The sequence below is a fragment of the Pygoscelis adeliae genome, unplaced genomic scaffold, assembly GCF_000699105.1.
Source record: "Pygoscelis adeliae isolate BGI_AS28 unplaced genomic scaffold, ASM69910v1 Scaffold124, whole genome shotgun sequence".
NCBI lineage: Eukaryota > Metazoa > Chordata > Aves > Sphenisciformes > Spheniscidae > Pygoscelis > Pygoscelis adeliae.
Window position 1 is genome coordinate 1378429 of NW_008824791.1, and position 20663 is coordinate 1399091.

The window sequence follows — 20663 nt, forward strand, 5'->3', positions numbered from 1 at the left end:
GGGAGGGAGGACCTCGGACACACTTCCCATAACGGCGGCTAAATTAGACCAGAGTTTGGTTTTTTTTTTTTCCTTTCTTTTCCCGTGAAGAGCAGCGTTTCTTCGTGTGGGCCCGGAATTCTTGTGCTCTTTGCAACCTCTTCGTGTACGCCTTGCAAAGTAACGAGCAACAACAGGTTGCTTTTCCTAGTTGCTTTCATCAGCAGGTGTTGATGAAACATTAGTTGTGCTGAGTATATTTCAGCCACACTACTTGTTGTTTTCAGAAACACCGTCTAGAGTTTTTTTGTATGGAATTACTTCATTTCATCAACTTCTTGGCTGCTTACCTCACCACTATAATTGTTTTCTTCCATTTAAAGGAATGTGTTTCCATGTTCTTATTTTGTTTTTCCCGTTTTAACATTCAATAAAACATCTACTTAAAATATTATTTACTCTAAGATGTGTTTAAAATCGTCACGGGTAGCTTACTGCTCAATAAGTCCACAGGGTGCTTTTTGGTTTTATCGATCCTTTTATATTTTCTTCTGTTCAGTGATTTCTCTAAACTCGGTATGTGTGGAAAAAAAATAATTGTGAAGCCAGTAAAAGGAGAAGTGAATGTCTTTGGAAGTATGGCGTAAACTACAATTGTCAGAAATCACAGCCATATTTTATTAAGTTGGCAGGTTGGAAAGACACTTGCTTCTGCTGAACACAGAGTTTTATCTTAAATTTTTCTAGCTACGCTTACTGTGTGTTGAATTCGTCGTATTTAGGAGGAAGTGTGGGCAGGGTGGTAGCTTCATATGCTAATGTCACTCCCGTTTCCCAGACAAAGCTAGGAATTAGTAGGGAACAGAAGAGGACAAGACCAGGGAAGGAATTTTCCTATAAAACAGTTGTATCACAGTTATTAATGGTAGAGCATCTAAATCATTTGACTTTGACTCCTCCTGCAGTTTCTTTTGTGTAGAAAGATTGCCAAGCCCTCTCCCCTACTTTGTTTTGTTTTGCTTCGAGTTTATGAACTCTCTACATGGGCAGCCATTGTTCTGAGTATATAAAAGGCTCTGTTTCTTTTCTCTTAAATTTTCTTTTTAACAATGCGTAGTTTAAATAATCCTGATGAAAGTGAGTTAATATATTAACACTTTGCCTCCAGGGATTTTTTTTGTTTTGTTTAAATTTGGCCTGGTGTGATCAGCAGTCATGTGCTCACTCAAAATATAGTCTTCCATGTTTTGTTTAAGCATGTGCTTTAGTAATGGACTCTTCTACTGATTTAACTATATAAATACAAGATCTTAACTGGTGTAGGGTACTGGTATAAAAAGCTGGTAGCTGTTTGACATTTGTGTTTTGACAACAAATGAAGTTGTGCGTGCTCCACATTAGCTCATTTACCCTCATGAGACTGGCAGTGGTGTAATTATACTGGTCTATATATACCTGTACATACAGAGGGCTGACAGGCCCTCAGCCTATTTGATAAGTGATGAAGCATATTTATATTTCTTCTTCAGAAAGTATCATGAAGTTTAGGTCACTTCTTTCTCATAACATTTGTTGTAAAAACAAAACTTCTTGCTTAAATACTGTGTCACTTTATTAGATTTAGCTTCTTCCCTTCCCCGATATGTCTTTTTTAGTGCAATTTTTCCCTTTGGCTCTAGTTTTTGTCAGAGCCTGTTGCTTTGTACTTTTCTATCCAGATCTTCTGAAGGTCATATTTGGCTGTTGTGCAGATCAAGCCTCTCCACCTCATTCCACTCTGCGCTGATAGCACAGTTTTGCTTGTCTTAATAGTTATTTGGCACTTCTAAATGTCCTAGTTTGCCTCTTGTGTTCCTGGTTTTGTGTCAAAAGTTGAACAGCAGTTGTAGAAATAGTTGCTTAGCGATAATATTGTGAGTTTGAAATACCTGGAAGAAATATTTTTATTTTCAGAATAAGAGCCTATTAAAATATATGGCTGTGCTCCGATCATACTGATGAAGCTTGGTGTCAGCTGAAAAGAATATTGTTTAGATTGCTTATAGTTACGCTACTGTGTGAGGTGTGTGCACATCCACATCTCTAAGAGCTACAGGAAAAATGAAGCAAGAGGTGTAAAGCCTTTTTGGTCTGCAGAGCCATTTTCTGGAGACTGAAGCTGATCTTAAAGAGTAAGAGGGTGGCTTAGACCTTGAAAAGCATTGGCGTGCATGTGTCTTTCATCCTTGAAATATGTTAGAGAGGTAAAATACTGCTGTAAACAGCCAGGTTCAATACTCTTGAGGCCTGGAGTATTGCAGCTGAACTTCACTTTCAGATAGTAGGTTAAGTAACAGTTACAAAAGATGGCTGGATTATCAGAGCATTTCCCTTAAATATATGCGTAATCACAAAATAATGATACAAGATGAAGTCAGAATTTGGAGTCTCTCTAAACCTGTGTGTAGTTTCTGGGATCTGTTTTTGTATTGTAGGTGTGCGTGGTCATACAGAGTCATTACAGCCTGAATCTTCCAAGGCAAAGTGGGATAAAACGTTTTCTTAGATTGTTATCTGAGGTTGATGACGCGGGGAAAACAAAAATCAAGATTTCTGTGGTTGGGAGTGAAAAGAGACAGTTGGAAGATAAGTGCTCAGCTCTTGCATCTCACCAGCTGTTTCTATGTTACTTTCTAAAAATTGCTGACCTGGCATTTCTTCCTGTTTGTGAGGTTCGCCGTCTATTGAAACCACTTACACGTTGGGAAAAGCAAGTCTACTGTTCCCAGCTTTGATAAGTAAAAGAACAAGGTGTCTGTAACTACTTTGTAGGTGTAAAGAAATTTGAAAGGTGGTACCTAGCAGAAATCCTCTCAGTCTAAACATTTGGAAGAGCTTCATGAGTTTGAACTTGTTATGTTATATGCAGAATTTGAAATTCTTTCATGAGATTTCTCGGGGACCAGAGCCATTGAGAGGTTCCTGCATGAGTGAAATACAAATGATGAAGGGCAGAGAAAATAGCGTAGATGGTTGTTTTCTGGTATGAGGGTGGAGGGAGTACTTTTATAATTCGAAAGATGAATTTCCAAATTTACTTGATTTGGAAACAGACCTTAGCAGAGAGCTAGAAAATGGATATAGCTTATTTCGTTGCACTTGACGTGGGTATAGTTTTATCCACTAGCTTGAAATTTTCTCTTCAGAATCTTTTCTCATAACATCAACTACTATCAAAACATTACAAGTTGCTCCCAACATTTCTGTAGTTGTCCACATGGCTGCATAACTGTACTAGGTGTTACTTCATGTTGTTCGGTACTGACTGAAGTAAACACAAGGCAAGTCTGATCTACAGTAACAAGGTAATACTGTGAGGGGTAAACACTACTCGATCTGCTCTTACTGTGGCATCAGCTTACGGCCTTCCATGATCTGACCTCCTGAAATAAAGATTACCTAGTTTGCTTACATTAATTGGTGGTATCTTGAGTCACTGCTAGAAAAGTAATTCTTGGGTTTATAAACTCGAAAACTAAGAAGTAAAATTTAGTAATGCACTAGAGAAGACGGTGTTTCCTGGATTTATTTTAGTAGACAAAAAACAGACAGGGCTGTATGTCTCAACTGTTGCCTGTCTTGCTTTGTGGGGATGAAGGTAGAAAAATATACATGTCTTTGAATGTTTGTTCTTTTGATTCTGGGATTAATATATTTTCACACTTTTTGCGATGTGTGTAAATTTGAAAGTACTTGCTTTTGACTCTTACTTTGAACTTCAAGTCAATAGTTCTTAAGTTGCTTTTATATTTTATACAAAAAAACCCCCAAACATTTAGGTTATGCCAGACTTTTATTTTACTACTTTTTGGACTTTTGGGATCCATATTTGATCTCCATACATCGTTTTAAAGTTTAGCTACAGAAATCTTGCTCACATGAGTACTAGTAGTGGAAAGTGATCTCTTCAACTTTTTTGAAGCTTATTTTTCTGAGAAGGTAGAATTTGTAGTTTTTAACTACCTATTTTCTCTTGTAATGATTTGTGGTGTTCTAGGTTTTGGTGGTTTGGTGGTTTTTTTTTGGGGGGGGGGTTGTAGCTTCCTGAATAAATATGCTTTTTACTTGTTAGTGGCTCAAATTTTGAGAGCACTGTTTAAAGTCACATTTGACTTATTTGACTGATGTTTTTCGGGTTGTTTTCACATGTGTGACGTTGCTAGTTACGTGAAAGCTTGTAAAGGGCAAACCATACATTGCAGTAACTAAATTTACCTGTTTATCAAAGAATAACATAACTACTTGAAATGGTTTAAATTTTTAAATTAACCTGTCATTGTGTTCTCTATTTACTGGGTGGTCTTTCCATGCTGGGCTGGTGAAAACAAGCATGTTCAGTTTGCTAGTTGGCAGTTTAGTATTGTGCTGCTTGAGATTCAAGTGAAGTTCAGGTTTAAAAGGAAATTCTTACAAAACAGCTGTGGCAAGCACCGGGTCTTGTTTACTCCCAAGCTGAATGCCAAGTGTGAGCGTTCAGTTCTGTTGAGGATTACCTGTCTGCAAAGAAGCCTGTCCTGGGTTAGGCGGTGGCACTCTTCCCTGTGACACTTGATGGGAAACCTGATAAGCCGCTATCAGGCAGGGCTAGGTTGTGGTGTATGTAGTGCATTTGGCTGTTTTCAGTCAGCTTCTTAGGAGAATTCACAATAGTATTTGATTTGCAACCTCTTTATTTGCAGATCGGTAGGCTGAAGGAGTCAGTCTTCAGTGCTCTTGTCTTGTCGTTAACATGATAAAGTCTTTTCTTATTCGCATACTCACTTCTCTCTTCCTACTGGCTTCTCCTCGGCTTTTGTGCCTGCTCTCCTTTTGGCTTTACCCTGAGAAATTATCTCCGTGTTTTAAAAATGGAATTAAGGAGTTAGTATTTAAAAAAGGAAGCATCGTCCAAATGTACAGATACGTTGTATACTTTTCTCGATCTTTGTAATGTTTTTCTCCTACTTCTTTGGAACTTTTCTGTTTCACACTCTCAAACTTCTTGGTATTGCTACTTCTCCAGTTTTTAATGCCTTGTCTCAAAGTTTAGCTTTTGTATGAAAATAAGCTTTTGAGTTTTGCTTGGAAAAATATATCAAGATTGTAACTTATAAAGGAGTTGCAGGTTTTTATACCTAAAAAGTAGGATCTCCATTGAATGACGCTTCTGTAGCATAGTCTGTCTGATAGCCTTGCTGCGTAGGCTTTTTCAAGTTAGAAAAGGCACGCTTACTGCAGTAGGTAATGTAAAAATCAAAAAGTTAAGTCCTTTTGGGTAGCAGTTGTTCAGGTGAGGGAAAGAAGTAATTGTACTTTTTACTTCAAGCGCATCTTAAGTTGTGTTTTACTAATATCACTGATCATCTGGACATATGCATTCGTGTGTGTTCACAAGATTGTCAACTCTCTCTTCCATATATAATCAAAACAATTCCTTAAATTAGTTGACTTTTACTCTGGGGCACTAATCAAAAGGTAAGGAGGAATATTACTTCTTTTCAGTATAAATATTTATCTTTCAGTCATAAAATCTTAGATAGGCACATCTACTACAGTGCTACAAGTAGCCAAAACTTCTTTTCTAGGATTAATATATAGTTTTCACTGTTGTGCAAGTGACAGACTGTAAATATGTATGGAAACTGGCCCTTTGGGTAGCTAAATGTAACGGGTATATGGAACCCAGTCTTAGATATTGTTCTTGCCTCAAGCAGGCTGAGGAAATGGATGAGATTTCAGTGATTAAGGGTGGGGGGAAGCATTTAGCTTTAAGGGTAGAGCTTTGGCAGAAACTTGTCTCATAGGATGTGTCATGCTGTTGCTGGGTGATGTTTTTTCTTTTGCCAGAAGTGTAATTATGTTTGGTTACTCCTTATGTAATATTCACATGTGAATTGCAGTAAAGCCATTGCTTACATCCTTTTTTTTTTTTTTGAGTTACACCATATAAACCCATTTTAAACTTGTATCTGTTAAGTAATGTTTTATGTTATCTTAAAATCTTAAGGCCTTTTCTGCTTTCCATTTGGATAATGGAATCCTTTTTTGTAAGGACACAGTTAGCTTGTTTGCATGTGGAAATAGAGCAAAATGCTTATCATCCACTAAATAGGTTAAAAAGACAGTAAAAAAGGTGTGATTATTTCTTCTGATGTTTCCAGGTAGAGTAAACTTAGTGTTATTCAAGTTCTCTTCTAGAACTGAACTTTGGTATCCAAGCTGCTCTGGTACTTCTGAACAGGCAACCGTAGTAGGTGTTGGTTTTAATTATGATTTTTAATTTTCAAGAAACTTTTTTTTTTTAACGTGACCCTTTTTTGCTTGGCATTTTAAATCCTTTTTGGTTCATTCTATTCTGGTAACAACCACTGTATTTGCTTAGTATAACAAATGACAACCACTATATTTGCCAACTAGCTTTCTTTTTCTGAAAACTATAAACAGAAGTACTCACAGAACTGTTGTGGTTTTAATCCTGTGGTGACTTCCTTTACAGTTAAATCTCACAAAAAGTCATGGTCTTTAATTACTACCTTGTTATTTTGGGGGTTAGCTGCTTTAGCTGTGTGGTTAGAAACTTCTATAGGAGACTGATAAGTCTGGTCTTGATTTAAACCTCATTTAAAATTCTGGTCATGACAAAACTTTAAAATTGGTGGCATTTGTTTCTTTTTAGTGTCTTTTTTCATTGTGGGGAGGGACAGGAAAAGCTGTAGCAACTTCAGGCCTGGCACTGCATAAAATATTTTTCTTGTGTCCTATGTATTTGCAAATCTAGTTATTTGCAATGTTATTTCTCTTAAGTGTTTGGAATATAGTCAAATCATTTTATATGTATATCAATCACTTAAAATATATGTGTATATTTAATCAGTTAAACCATAATATTCCAGGAAAAAATATTTTTTACATTGGTTCAGGTCTTTAATTACTACCTTGTTACTTTGGGGGTTAGCTGCTTTAGCTGTGTGCTTAGAAACTTTTATAGAAGACTGATAAGTCTGGTCTTGATTTTGCACTTCATAGGACACATCTGAATCATGGATTTTCCTCCGAGTTACTCAAACATATTAAAGAAGGAGAAATAGTGTATTGGTGTGGGAGAAGGGTGGAGCTGAATTGAGGGGGTGTCAGAAAGATGCTACAGCCTCCCTTTCAGTATCTGTATCTGCACTGAATGAGAAAGGGAAGACAAAAGGCCCCACAGTCTCTTCATGGATGGTAGCAATTTAAAAGTTAAAGACAGAGTGGGGAATGTTGCATGGAGAGTTTTTAAGTATATAAAAATTGCACCCTAACAGAATTCTTGAAGGGAATTGTTGCAGAAAGTCACATAAAAATGTCACCTCCCTTCTGGTTTTCTGCACTGTCTATTGGACAAGAAACAGGCCACTTTGTTTTGACAATGTTACGTGCTTCTTGTTTGGCTGACTTCATTATATTGAAATTAGTGTGCTTGTTAAAAATGTGCTGACATAAACTTTAAATAAAGCATTTAGGACTCAAGCAGCATAATCTATCTGACTTTCTGAAGTCCTCTGATGATACAACTTCACAACATGAGGATGAACTTAACGCACGTTCCTTCGACTTTGTTTTCCTTGAAAAATGTCAGAAGTGGTAAAGTTTTCTGGGTTTTTTTTGTTTGTTTTGGGGGTTCTTTTTGGTATAAACCTTTACCTATGTTCTGGTTTACAGTTCTTTTTCAAAGCATGGCATGTTGAGTATTTTGAACAAAAAAAGGTGTTAGTTTCTATTATGGAAAAAGCTATTCCCTGAGATTACTTAAAGACAGACATTGAAGTATACAGAGAATTGCAAAACAAACGTACGTTATTTCCCCCCCATACAGAATGTGTCTGGGGTGTGGTTTGGAATGCATTTCGTACTTAGTTTGGCTTTTTCTCGCCCCGTGCACTCCTCCCCCCCATCTCTTACTGGTGATTGTTGCAGGTCTGCTGAGAATTGACCAATTTTAACCCACACCACACACACACCACACACCACACCCCCCCCGGGACTGATGAATGCGTGGTTTCAGGTATCCATACTCAGAAAAAAAAGTATGCTATTCATATTCTTCCTGACCAGTTGCGGGGGGCTGTTGCTGTGAATCTTTTGCAGATACATTTGAGTTGCAGACTAACTGCCTCTGACTAAGGCGATGTTGCTGTTGTGGTGTCTTCTTCCTTTCTGTGCTGCCTCTGGTATTTCTGTGGCAGGGTGGCGGGCCAGTTGAGAGAGCTGATGCAGACAGTGACTGGTGGCTTTTTCTGGGAGAGGAGGCAGTTCTCTGCCAGTTAGTTCCTGAACTGACTGCAGTTTCCTAGTTTGCTTTGGGTTCAGATGAGCGCCGTAGGTGCAGCAATGGCAACTAGTAGGACTGTATAGGCCTTTATACAGTGTGGACAGTAGGACCGCACCTTTCAGAGACTGCGATGTCTAACTATTATCGTCAGCATGAGCCTTTGTTGCATTGCTTTTGAATGCTGATTATTTGCAGAAGCAATACTCTGACGTTAGGACCAGAATCTTATCAAAAGTTCATGTATACCTAACCAAAGAGTGAGACGAGCAAATACAGTAACTTTCCCCTTTCTAACTATTTTCAGTTCAGCTAATTTACTGTAATTAGTAACTTTTGGTGGATATGTTTTTCAGCTCATGCAGCCTCTTTCAACTCATGTAGCCATTCAGCATCCACAGCATCCCTTCAGTAAGGAGCTCCACAACTTAATTGCACACTGTGTGAAGAACTACCTCCTGTAATTTATTTTGATCCTGCTTGCCAACCTTGTTTGGTGTCCCCCCCTGCACTTGTCATTTCTTCACAACCTAAAGTGTCCTAGTTAGCTGCATTGATCCTTATGTGAAATTTATTTCGGTACTTAGCATTTTTTGCCTTCCTTCGAAGCTTTTTTTTAGGCCTTCTGTGTTCTCTTTTGAGATAGGAATGGGTAGGTAGCAAACCAGCGTGCAATTTTATTGATATGGGGATGTGCTATGGTTTTGAGCAGTTAACACCCTGCTTTGTTTTATCTTTTTACTCTCCTAATATTTAATTTGCTTTCTTGGCCATTGTAATGAGCATTGAGGTGATTTTTCATTAAAACATCTACCATAATAACACAGTCTTGCTCTTGGGTGGTAATTGTCAGTTTGAAGGCCATCATATTACCTGTTAGGATTGTTTTGTTCCCCAAGTACCACTGCACACTTGCCTACACTGAATTTCATTGCTCACTGTCATAAATCCTTTCTACAGTTCTTTACAGTTAGCACTTTATGCTACCAAGAAAAAAAACCCAGTATCATCGCAAAATGTTGTCTCATTGCTTGAAATCATTTATGAATGTATCTATACTGTACCTCTTGGGTCAAAGTGTTGTGAAACACCATGGTGGGAACTAATGTTTTATTTCTACCTTTGTTTGGCCATTTGGAGGCTAAAGCCACGAAAGGACGTTCGTTCTCCCTGTCTGTTTTGTTTCTCCTAAGGCTTTTGTGTTTTCCTATCCAAGGGACCTTGTTAAAAGTATTTCAGAGAACTTGCAATAGATGTGTGAGGCAGTACTATTTTATGAAGTGTTTATTCTTCCTTGTAAGAGGAAGAGTATTTATCTACAAGTCTGCTAATTCTCTTCCAGTTGACCTAGATATTTGCTGCATTAAGCTAACAGATTTTCAAACAGGAATTATTAAAATAAATTTGGTGGAAAGTCAAAATCTACTTACAAAATATAAATCGGTCTCAGCTGTTGTTGGTGAGGAGAACAAATTAGTGGTCCCATTGTCAGTAACTGCTTTGCTTTGGAGAGGCTATAACCAAACTGTCAGAAATGGGAGACTGGCCTGTTCATGTTGCAAAGCCTTAAACAAAGTTAGGCATGCAGCTTTGGAACTAAAAATGTAGGCCACTTAATCTGACTTACAAGCCCCTTATTTAGTTCATGGGGAATTAAACAAATCTAAGTGGGATTCACAGACTTTTAAGTCAAAAAGAAATCCTGAAGAGAGATCTATCTGATTTTTGGTTTAGTCTATGCTTTGTGGGCCAGCTGTTAACTAGGATTGGCACTTCATAGCTTTCTTGAAGCCAGTTACTTGTCTCTTCCATATGCTGTGGAGTGCTTTAACTTTCTCTTTACAACTTGGCTGATGATGATGTGTTTCCCCAGCTGCTTCTCACTTTCTCAGGATGTAGGAGATCTCAGTTAGGTTTCCTCAACTGGAGAAGTGTGCCCTAGGCCCTGAAGTGCAGCCAGTCCACTCTTCTGCTTATATTGAAGCTGTGCTGTTACGATGAAAAAAAAATAAGGCAAGAGTAAGTGAGCAAATGGAGCCTGACTGTAGTGCAATGAGATAAGCTATGTGCCAGAGCGTGGAAGAAATATGGTTTTCAGTCTCTGCTTAGAATACTGCCTGTGAGTCACGTCTTAGCTGTTAATTAAAGGAGGAGAGGCGACCCGAAGCCCTTGGCCTTCTACTTGCTGGGGGACTGCAGCATAATGACTAGTCTGTTATAGAATTGGTGGGTGTCTTTACAGACATCTGTTTTATTGCTGTGCTTCATGCTGAACTCGGTGCTGTCTGTTTTATACGTGGAGTGCTCTAAATGGACTGGGCCTTTCAGAGGACTTCAGCGTAGGGATACTTGTGTAGAAATATCAGATGGTGCTGGGTTATTCAGCCTCCCAATGTGGGCATAGGCAGTGCCAGAAATTTGCATTTATTAATACAAACAAGATGGACTAGATGACCAGGCAAGGATTTTTCTCCATTTTCTCCATTAAAACACCTATTTTTCACTTTCATGTTTCTCTATAAATAGTGATGCAGTTGCGTAACTGTAGATCAGGGCATAACTAGCCTTAGTTTCATCACACGGATAAAAAAGGCCAAATTTACTTATTTGATCAGATAAGAAAGAGTGACTGGTACGTTTGTGCCTTTCTCTGCTGACATAAAGGCTAGAAGAGCATGGGCTAGTCGTTCCCCTCTTTGAAAGTTTTAGAATGGAATGTCTGGGTATTGTTATAGACTCTCTAATTTGTATCCTCTTGCAAAATAAAAACTTGTGTTTAAATGCAGAATGTAATATCTACTGTGATGCTATGTAAGAAGAAAGTATTTCCTGCCTTACCCTCTGAAAAGAATAGTTGAAGGTCCTTTGTGGTATATCTTTTATAATGTAGGTCATAAAGTTTCTATTTATTTTTTTGGTTTGATAACACAAAATGGTTAGGGTTTTTGGTTACAAACCCTACTTCTGAGGGAGAAGGAGAGGAGATAAAGCAGGTACAGTATTAACTGCTTATTATTTCTGACTAAAGAGAATGTTTTCCATTGTAATATATATTTCAATTAGGTTGTTGAAGATTATGCTGGAAGATGGCAGGTTCCTTTGCCTCAGCTTCAGGTGCTTCAGACGGCGCTCTGTTGTTTCACGTCTGCCTGTGTATCATTCCCAGCTGAATGTGAGCACGTACAATACGTATTGAGTAGCCTAGCTTTGTAAGTACATCTTTTTTTTTTTTTTAATTATTACTTCCTTTACAATATAGACTGTCTGTATTACTTTTATAATAGCAATAGGGTCTCAGAGATACTCAGAGCTTCTAAGAGTGGTTTTACCAGGTGACGTAGCTACATGGAACCAAGAATTGCTAACTGAGGATACAAAACCTGGACTTTAGTTTAGTCTTTTTATGTCCTTGTTAAATATTCAAGTCGGGTATTACAATGTTGTGTCATAAGGGTTTTCTGGCAAAATGAATAATCTAAAGAAATAAGTGATCACCATACAGACTTCTTCTTGGAAAATCTTATTTTGGAGTATTTGAAGACCAACCTTTGACAGTAATAATTTATCTAAATTTATCTAATTTATTTGTAAATAATTTCTTTAAAGTTTTTACTGTTTTACGTCTAGTGATGTAATAAGCTAAGTATTTGTTAAGATAAATTTCTTGTAGTGTTTAAGAAATGAGTCAATTTTAAAATGGATTTTTATGTTTGAGTCATCAAAATGCTTATGGGAATGACTTGTTATACAGCTAACTGACCAAAAGTCGTATTCAACTTAAAGAACTGCAGAACGTTAGGTCATAAATTTTGCTATAATCTCAATTTTCTTGATGCATTGATGGTTTTCCCACATGAAGGCTGAAAGTGTCAGGGTAATGATCAGTAGATAAGTAAAAGTCCCCCCCCCTTTTTTTTTTTTTAATTGCTCTAAAAACCTACTTTTCAGGCTTCAAAACCTCAATGTTGAATGGAAGCAAAAAAGATAAATCTTGAAGTGAGTTAGATATACTTAGCCGAGATGCAATGTACTTGACCTTCTCTCAGCAGATGGGGACAGAAACCTAAAAGCTAGCTTTATTGCGAGTTTTGAGTAAATCAGATTTATTTGTCCAGCTGGTTAAACAGCTTTCTTGTTGAGCAGTGCTTTCAAATACAGCTCGGTATCTCAGTTCAGAATTTTGTGTGGAAATGTCTTGCTCCCGCCTCATCTAGTCATCAGAAGTGAATACTCTCCTAGTCTTCCTCACTTAGTTTACTTGGTCAGGAGGACTGGGTTGCTTATCCTTTCCACTGTTCTTGAGCTATTAGTACTAATTACATAGGAATCAAGGGTTTATTCTGTACACTTACAGAGTATATGCTATCTTTAAGTGTTGGTGTGACTTCACCAAAGAGATTTACTGTTTTGTGTGTATGAAACTATTTGACGTCGGACTATTTATGGAATCATAAGACCATGATTTTTAAAACTGGAATGCTCAGGTATCGGAGAATGACTAGCAGTTGCATCGAAACATGGTGACCTCTGTTTTTTTTTCCACTAGTTCTTAGGAAAAGACTCATAAAGTTCAAACCACACTTTTATACACTTTTAAATATCAAAGCTTGGGAGGAAAAAAGGTAGAAATTCAGGTATTTGTTGTATGTAGGGTGGTAACTTCCTGATAATCTAGAACTGAATTGGTCACTGAGTTCCTGTCACCCTTGTCTATCTTGGCTTTTGGAGCTGGGTTTACTCACTGAGATTTTCTTCCATTCTAGACTGCCAGCTTATTTTTTCTTCTGACTCTGCTTGACTGGTGTAGTTTTGCATGTGGTATCGTAAAGGGATCCTGGGACTTATTAGTTGCAGCTACCTGGGAGACCTTGCTCAAATTGCTTTTGAAAATTTGGTGTATATAAAGTCTTAGTTCTTGGAGAGCAAAAATCTGCCTGACTGTATTTTCATACTCGAGTAAGATTTCTTTGGTAACCAGACAATAAACTATTAACAGTAATGACTGTTGCATTTCCTATGCTTACTAGCCTTGCTGTTCCTCACAAATGAAGCAGCATCTGTATTGCTGTTAATACATTAATGGTGCCAGCATACTAGTGTTCTTAGGCAAACTTCCGATGCCAGTAACATCAAAGTAGTGATGTGATAAATCTGGAAGCACCATTATTATAAACGGATGGATGTAAATGTGGATGTGCAATCCTGCAGACTGGTTTAAGATAACAGGGCCAAGCTGGAATTGACTATAGTAATTTTAACTGAATGGAGACTGGTGACGAGGAAATACAAATATTTTGATAGCTTCCTTTATTAGTCTGATAAGAGTGTGGAGCAGGTGCATTGATAGGGAAGAAAACTGTAGTTTACACTTGTTCACTATTAATTTCCAGAGGGTTTGTTTTTTTCAAGATCCTATTCTCTTTAAATCAGTCAAAGCAAATAAAAACATATGCATACATCATTTGCTATAACTAGTTTTGTCTTATTTAAGTTTCAGTTTGGCTGCTTTCCAGATCATGACATGACTCATGCCTGACCTTTTCTGAGGGTCAAGTATGCTGTAAAATCTTGTTTATCAACATGAAATGAGATAATGTTTTTCAGAACAAAGTACTTATTTGGGTACTGGTTGTTTTTTCATTCCATATTTGAGTTGAGATTCAAGGACCTAATCTGGAGAAAAATTCTGTCATTGAACATAATGAATGTGTACCTTAAATTTTCTAGCTCTGTTTTTGGCATAGCTTATCACTTTAGGTTAGGAAAAAAAATACTGCAGCATAATCTAAAGGAAACCTTATTTCTTGATACTTTTGCATTATTCACATACAAAACTTCATTTTGTTTATGTGAATATTAAGATCTTTTAATGCACAATATTTCTGAAAATGTTATTGAGAGAAAAAGTTGTCTTAAGTCTGCTCTTTAACTTCTTTTGAATTAGTGTTATTAAAAGGGAAACGTTTTGTAGGAATACTTTGGGTGTTAACTTCAAATATGTTTAAGTTTGACTTTAAATTTGGGCATAACTGCAGTGAATTTAATTGTTCTGCAAAAGAGTTCCTTGTCCAGCTGTTCATGAAAATCTGCCTTTTGTTTTAAGAGCTGTCGCAACAAAAGACTAAATGCTGTAGTCAGGAAAGAAATTGCCATCAGCAAGATCTTGACTCAAAAACTTATAGGTTGGAAGAGTGCTGGAACCTCTTTTAGGAGTCATCTTCCACCTTCTCACTCTCTGCCTCCTTATTCTCCCTGTTCGTTTGGAAAAAATGCCTAGAATAATCTTAAAGAAAATTATTTATATTTTCTTCTGTTACAAGACCAAAACCTTTGCTGTTCAGTCCCATTTCTAAAATGCCCTAGATACAGTTTTTCTTTCAGTACTGACTTTCCCTCTGAGAGTTGCCCAGTTATTGCCTGCTGCTCATGACTTTCTCAACCAGCAATTGCAGGTTATGTTAGTGCAGTACTTGGTAGTTACCTTTTCCAAATAGAAATTATATTTCTCTAAATCTTAAGGCGGAGCAATAGCAGGTGCACTGGAGCTGTCTGCAGATCCATGAGATCCAACTCCCTAGTTTTTGATTGAATTGACTAGTTGCAAGTATTATCTGGAGGTATGCTTCTGTAAGTGAAGACCTAAATTGACTTGAGCTCTGGAAAGCTACTTTTTACCAACCTGTCTGATTCTGCTGTCAGGATTGCTTGTCTCAGTCACTGTATTAAAAAAACATAAAATGCTAGACAAGTATTTTAAGATGATGGAAAACATGGAGACCACAAGTCAGTTTAAATCTAGGCTGCTGTTGAAAGGATCAGTCCTACCTTCTCCCTTATCTGCCACCTCTTTTGAGGTAAACACTTGTGAATTCATGTTGCTGCACACAGACCTGATTTGCTTAAAAACTTGGTGGTGGTAAAACTGAAGTTTTATCAATTTGTTTGAAAGCCACGCAGAAGAGGAATGTAGTTCCAATTGCATATTTGCACAAAGCTCTCCCTTTGAAAATAATCTTCAATGGCTTTCTTTGGAAATATGAAATTAATAGCACCTTTAAACCTGCATCTTCATAGAGAGACTTCGGTGGACGTTACGGCAAGACAGGCTGAAATGGAATAAAACGTGTTAGTAGAAAGTGCTTATCACACTTGAAAATATGAATTGTTGGGAATCTGCATTCACGTGAAGTTACTATTCCTTGAATGTAACTCCTTATACACTGTGCATACTATAGTAATTTTACAGTTGTCCTCTTTCTTCCTCAAAATTGCTGCATGTCTGACATGCAGCTTTGGCTTTTGAGGAAGGTTCACTTTCATAATGGTGAATGGGGAGCAGCAGTAGGAAGGACATAAGAGTTCTTGAGGGAGAAGATCAGGCAGGTCTAAATGTCAGTCTAAATGTCCTGAACTTATGAAAAAGGTGCCGCAGAAGGGATTTTAAATTGTGCTTAAGTATAATCTGTTTTGTTACTGATCTGGTCTTGTTAGCTTATCTATAGCTGTATTGTATTTGCAACTTGATGCCTGATGAATAATGTGTTTGGAGTGTGTGTGTGTGGAAGTCTAACTGCCAAAATCCAGCACAAAATAGCAGACCAGCATAAAGTTTTTGAAATGTAAGTTGCATTTAGAGAGTGTGGGCATTGGCCAAACTTTTTAGAGCGAGTCTGGCATGGGCATGAGTCTAGAACGTATGAAACTCCTAATTTTGTTTTTAGTGCCGTGAAAACTAATAGACTTACAGTAGTTTCATTTTTTGAATTAACATTTTTAGTTTGGTTGACTTGTCACTACTTCTGTTTTTTAGGAGTTTTTTTGAATTGCTGCTGTTCTTTGGAAAGGATGAGTTCTATGAAGATCCTTTGAAAGATATTTTAGGTTCAATCCAGGTAGTGTTGCCTACTTTAATATAAACCTTTAATATTATTTTAGTACATGTAAAGACAATTTTTGTGGATATATAACCTGGAGGAAACATGCCATTATAGTGAAAGAAGGTAGCTGCTTTGCTTACATTTATACCCAAAGGGGAAAAGGTATATTTGAAGGGAAAGCTTTTTATTCTTACATTTATTATCAGTATTGCTATTTGAATCTACTTGGACTTAGTAAAATGTACTTCTCTTTGTTTGTAATACCAATCTTGTTAAAGACATATTTTGTGCATTTCCCATATATAGAAGAGGGAAGCTTTGCTTGTTTATATCTAATTAGAACTTAATGTCATCCAGTGTTGCATACCAGTTCATGACATGAAACCTCAAGTTTCCCTCTGTGGTTTTAAACAGTAAATTTGAAATTGAGGTTCTATCTTAATGAACTCTTCAGGTCAGCATAAATTCACATTGTTTAAAACTGTTGTACTCTTGGCTAGACTGGGACAAGGTTTTGCATGGCTGTGTACAACTGCATAAGATAAATGATCCTGGATTTAAAAACTTAACTTTTTTTGCCAGATGTCTTTTTGACCTGAACTGATTTTGAGAGTCGAGTTCACGGCATGGGAACACAAGCACTTGTGCAACCATGAGAGGAAACTTTGTTGTAGGGAGAAAACCAGGGTTGTTTCTTCTGTTAATACTGATCATGGAACTGCAGTTTGAAAAATAGCTATCCCTTTGTTATTTTTATGTTGATACCTGTTTGTTACTGCTGCTACAAATTAATGTGTCAGCACTACCTACCTTAATTGTCAAACCAGCAGCAATTACATGCTTGATTAGAATTGGTGGAAGAATGGGGTCAAGGAGTGGCTTAGCAGCCTCAGGAATGGGTAGGGTCTCTTGCATAAGAGTAATGGGACGTTTTGGCAGTCCTGCAATAAGTGCTTTTCAAAAACAGTCTATGAACAAGAAAGTATTTAGGAAAAAGTGTGATGTATAACACTTTCTTCTCTGTGCTTTTGTATTACAATTCTCAATTGCCTTGACTTTTAAACAATGAATGTATTAAAACATATCTTTACATAATTTTCTAGATAAAGAATTTCTGAATCAGTTGTGTAATCAAGCTGGTGGTGAAAACCATTGTTTCAGTTACTTAACCATTTTTTACCATCGAACATATTCACCTGAATATAAAAGAAAAAAATGAGTTGCAACTAAAAGAATTTACAGCAAAAAAGCATATGTGAAGAAGTTAATTGTATGTGCATAGAAGCCATTCTTCAGCTACATCTTTTTGTTTCAAAATTAGATACCTTTCTCTTGTGATTAAAATTCTACTGTTGATTAACGTTAATGTTGACACTTTTACCAGCAAATAACAAGGAGAAGGGGGGAACTTGGTACATGTGAAAATCATGGGTGGCTAAAACATTCCGGATTATGTCCTGCAATAAGTGCTTTTCAAAAACAGTCTATGAACAAGAAAGTATTTAGGAAAAAGTGTGATGTATAACACTTTCTTCTCTGTGCTTTTGTATTACAATTCTCAATTGCCTTGACTTTTAAACAATGAATGTATTAAAACATATCTTTACATAATTTTCTAGATAAAGAATTTCTGAGTCAGTTGTGTAATCAAGCTGGTGGTGAAAACCATTGTTTCAGTTACTTAACCATTTTTTACCATCGAACATATTCACCTGAATATAAAAGAAAAAAATGAGTTGCAACTAAAAGAATTTACAGCAAAAAAGCATATGTGAAGAAGTTAATTGTATGTGCATAGAAGTCATTCTTCAGCTACATCTTTTTGTTTCAAAATTAGATACCTTTCTCTTGTGATTAAAATTCTACTGTTGATTAACGTTGACACTTTTACCAGCAAATAACAAGGAGAGGGGGGAACTTGGTACATGTGAAAATCATGGGTGGCTAAAACATTCCGGATTATTTTAGGCAAGCATAATTTCTGTTATGTAGAGATTTGGAGAAAAATGGTTGCTTGAGGAGGGCTGGTGACTCACATGGCTTAATTCAATTTTTCCCTCGTAGAATTCAGACACCATCACTGGATCACAGATCCAGTGTCAGCAAGCATGTCTAAATCTGTGCAGACTAGCATGAGGTGAAGACTTCTCCCACAGCGTATGCCAGTAATATCTCTAATTCAAGGAAAGGCGTTTTTGCATTGTTATGGAAATGACAAGCTCTTGCTGTGTGCCTATAGAAGACATGAGCGTTCTGGCTTCCACAGTTCTGTATTACTGTTTTTAGAGAATATAAGTTGTTGCTTTAGGTCTTTGTGTAGGCCTGGTCAATAAAAGACTTTGTAGCTTGAATTGTTGACTGAGGAAATAATTAAACATGTGTGAGTTTTCTTGTTTCTTATCTTTTGGATGGCCTAACTTTATTTTTAGACAACGCTTTTTTCTTCTTTCTAATTGTTTTTCTTCTTATGTATAGGAATGTCAGAACCTTCTAAATAGATACAGAAATATGAACCTGGAACTAGTGACTCGCATCATCCGAGACGGTGGACCATGGGAGGATCCAGTATTGCAAGCAATTCTTAAAGCAAAGCCTGTATCACAGGAATTAGGTATTTCATTTACCACGTTAATTTGTTAGAGTACAGAAAAATGTGTTAAATTACGCTTTTTTTGATATTAAGGTCAGGTGTTTTCAGCTGGCATTGCACACAATTTAACTCTTTTTCTGTAGTAAAATGTACAAGTCCCTTTTTTATTTGAAAGAAAACTAAATTTCTGTGCTAGTAGTTTAAGTCTGCTTTTATAGTGTACAGGTCAGATTATTCAGATACAAGAGGCTACTGAGCAGTTACTTATAAAATGAATTTACCAAATCCAGGTGTTCAACCCCTGAAAGAACATGGAGAGTGACTTGACTTTAGTTAGGCTACTGAAGTAACATGATCAGGGGAGGACCTGATGTGTATTTCTGTCTCATGGTACTCTGACTCATTTCATTTTTCTTTTAAATTGTAAATACTTGGGCTTGTGGCTTTTCTTGGTTCTGTTTAGAATGAGGCCTGTGACTACACCTGATAGCTGCTTTCTGTTTATGTATATGTAATTCCTAGAGTTGGGAGTAGGAGAAAGATTTCTGTTCAGGCTGCAAAGTAAACCAGCATTTTTAACAGTGCGTGGAAACAAACATTGCCAGTATGTTAATGGAAGTTTGTAAGGGGAAAATATCCAATCTACAGTAAAGTCTTTACTAACATCTTATATGACGTATTTTCTAGCAGTGTTCACAGAGGACCTCTTATAAGTTGTTTCTATTTGATAGTGATAGAAAATCCTAGTTCTTCTCTAGTTACTGTGGTGTAATGCATGATTCAGATTCATTACTGTGTTTATGACAATGTGTTCATTCTGTAGAGAGGAAGAGGACTATAAAGTCAGAACAGCTCAGTGAGCTGCCTCCTGAACCAGAGAAAGTATTTTGATAGCAAATTAACGTGATTAAGTGGGTAGTCTGTTGTTTTTCTCTCTTGTGAAGCAAGCACTTGAGCAACATAGTTTACTCATGATTTTTATTATATATCTGATAAACTTCTAGTCAAATACCTACAGAAACAAAATGAAAACAAAGGTTATCCTTGTTTTGTTCTGCATTGCATGACGAACTCTAGAAGTTTTGGTGGTTATGATCTCAAGTTAGGTCTCAATCTCCATCTCCAGCGAAGAATTAGTTTAGTCCTTCGCCTTAATGATTCCCTTAATCATCATGAAGCCTCTATATGGTGGGTGGCAGTTTGAGGACTTTCACTTAGTTTTAACGTGGCAGAGTAGGAATGAGATGGCCTGTTGTCACGAGATGATCATTTTGTTTCCTTTTGTTGCAGGCCACATCCTTTCCCTCTGCTGAGGTATTCTTCCTCCTTTTATCTTCTGATATCCCCACACACCCCCTTGACATATCTCATCTGTGATGACAAACTTTTTATTTTAGATAATATCTTTTGGAAGCTTTTTCTTTCTTGTCTCACTTCCTCTAAAATCTGATTCTTGTGAAGTCTTACAGAGCAAACATTCTGCACTACTTTATAGGCTGGCAGTGTTTGCTGTGTATTTTGAAACTTGGCCATATAGTTCCCTCAGGGATCACTATTTTAAATGGGGAAAACTGCCTATTATCGCTGAATCACCAACCATTACTTGCAAAAGTCAGTTTGATAAATATGTACTGTGTGAACTACATAATCCTGTCTTGGATTCATTAATTACACAGAGAAGCTTAGGCCAAGACAAACCTCGCTGTGTCTGTCTTTACATGAATTGTAGTATTGCAGTCTATTTTGAGATGGCTGGAAAGTAAGGCAGTCTTTGGTTTAAAGAAAAATAGCAGGGTTGAAACACAGGAGCGATAAACTTCTAGTAGATTAGGGACAGTAAGGCAGCCTACTGTGAACATGTAGAAGAGTACTGTAGACAAAGGTACACTCAGAT

At 37.0% G+C, this 20663-nt stretch overlaps 1 protein-coding gene across 1 annotated transcript in view; it reads left to right on the top strand.

Annotated features, from left to right (window-relative positions):
- ZNF654 (zinc finger protein 654) overlaps window positions 1–20663 on the top strand; it is a 36804-nt gene that overhangs the window by 2446 nt on the left and 13695 nt on the right. Inside the window, exons 2-5 of the mRNA XM_009323934.1 lie at window positions 4698–4701; window positions 11366–11511; window positions 16113–16194; window positions 18655–18790. Coding sequence (XP_009322209.1) covers window positions 4698–4701; window positions 11366–11511; window positions 16113–16194; window positions 18655–18790 — 368 coding nt within the window. The remainder of the gene's footprint in view (window positions 1–4697; window positions 4702–11365; window positions 11512–16112; window positions 16195–18654; window positions 18791–20663) is intronic.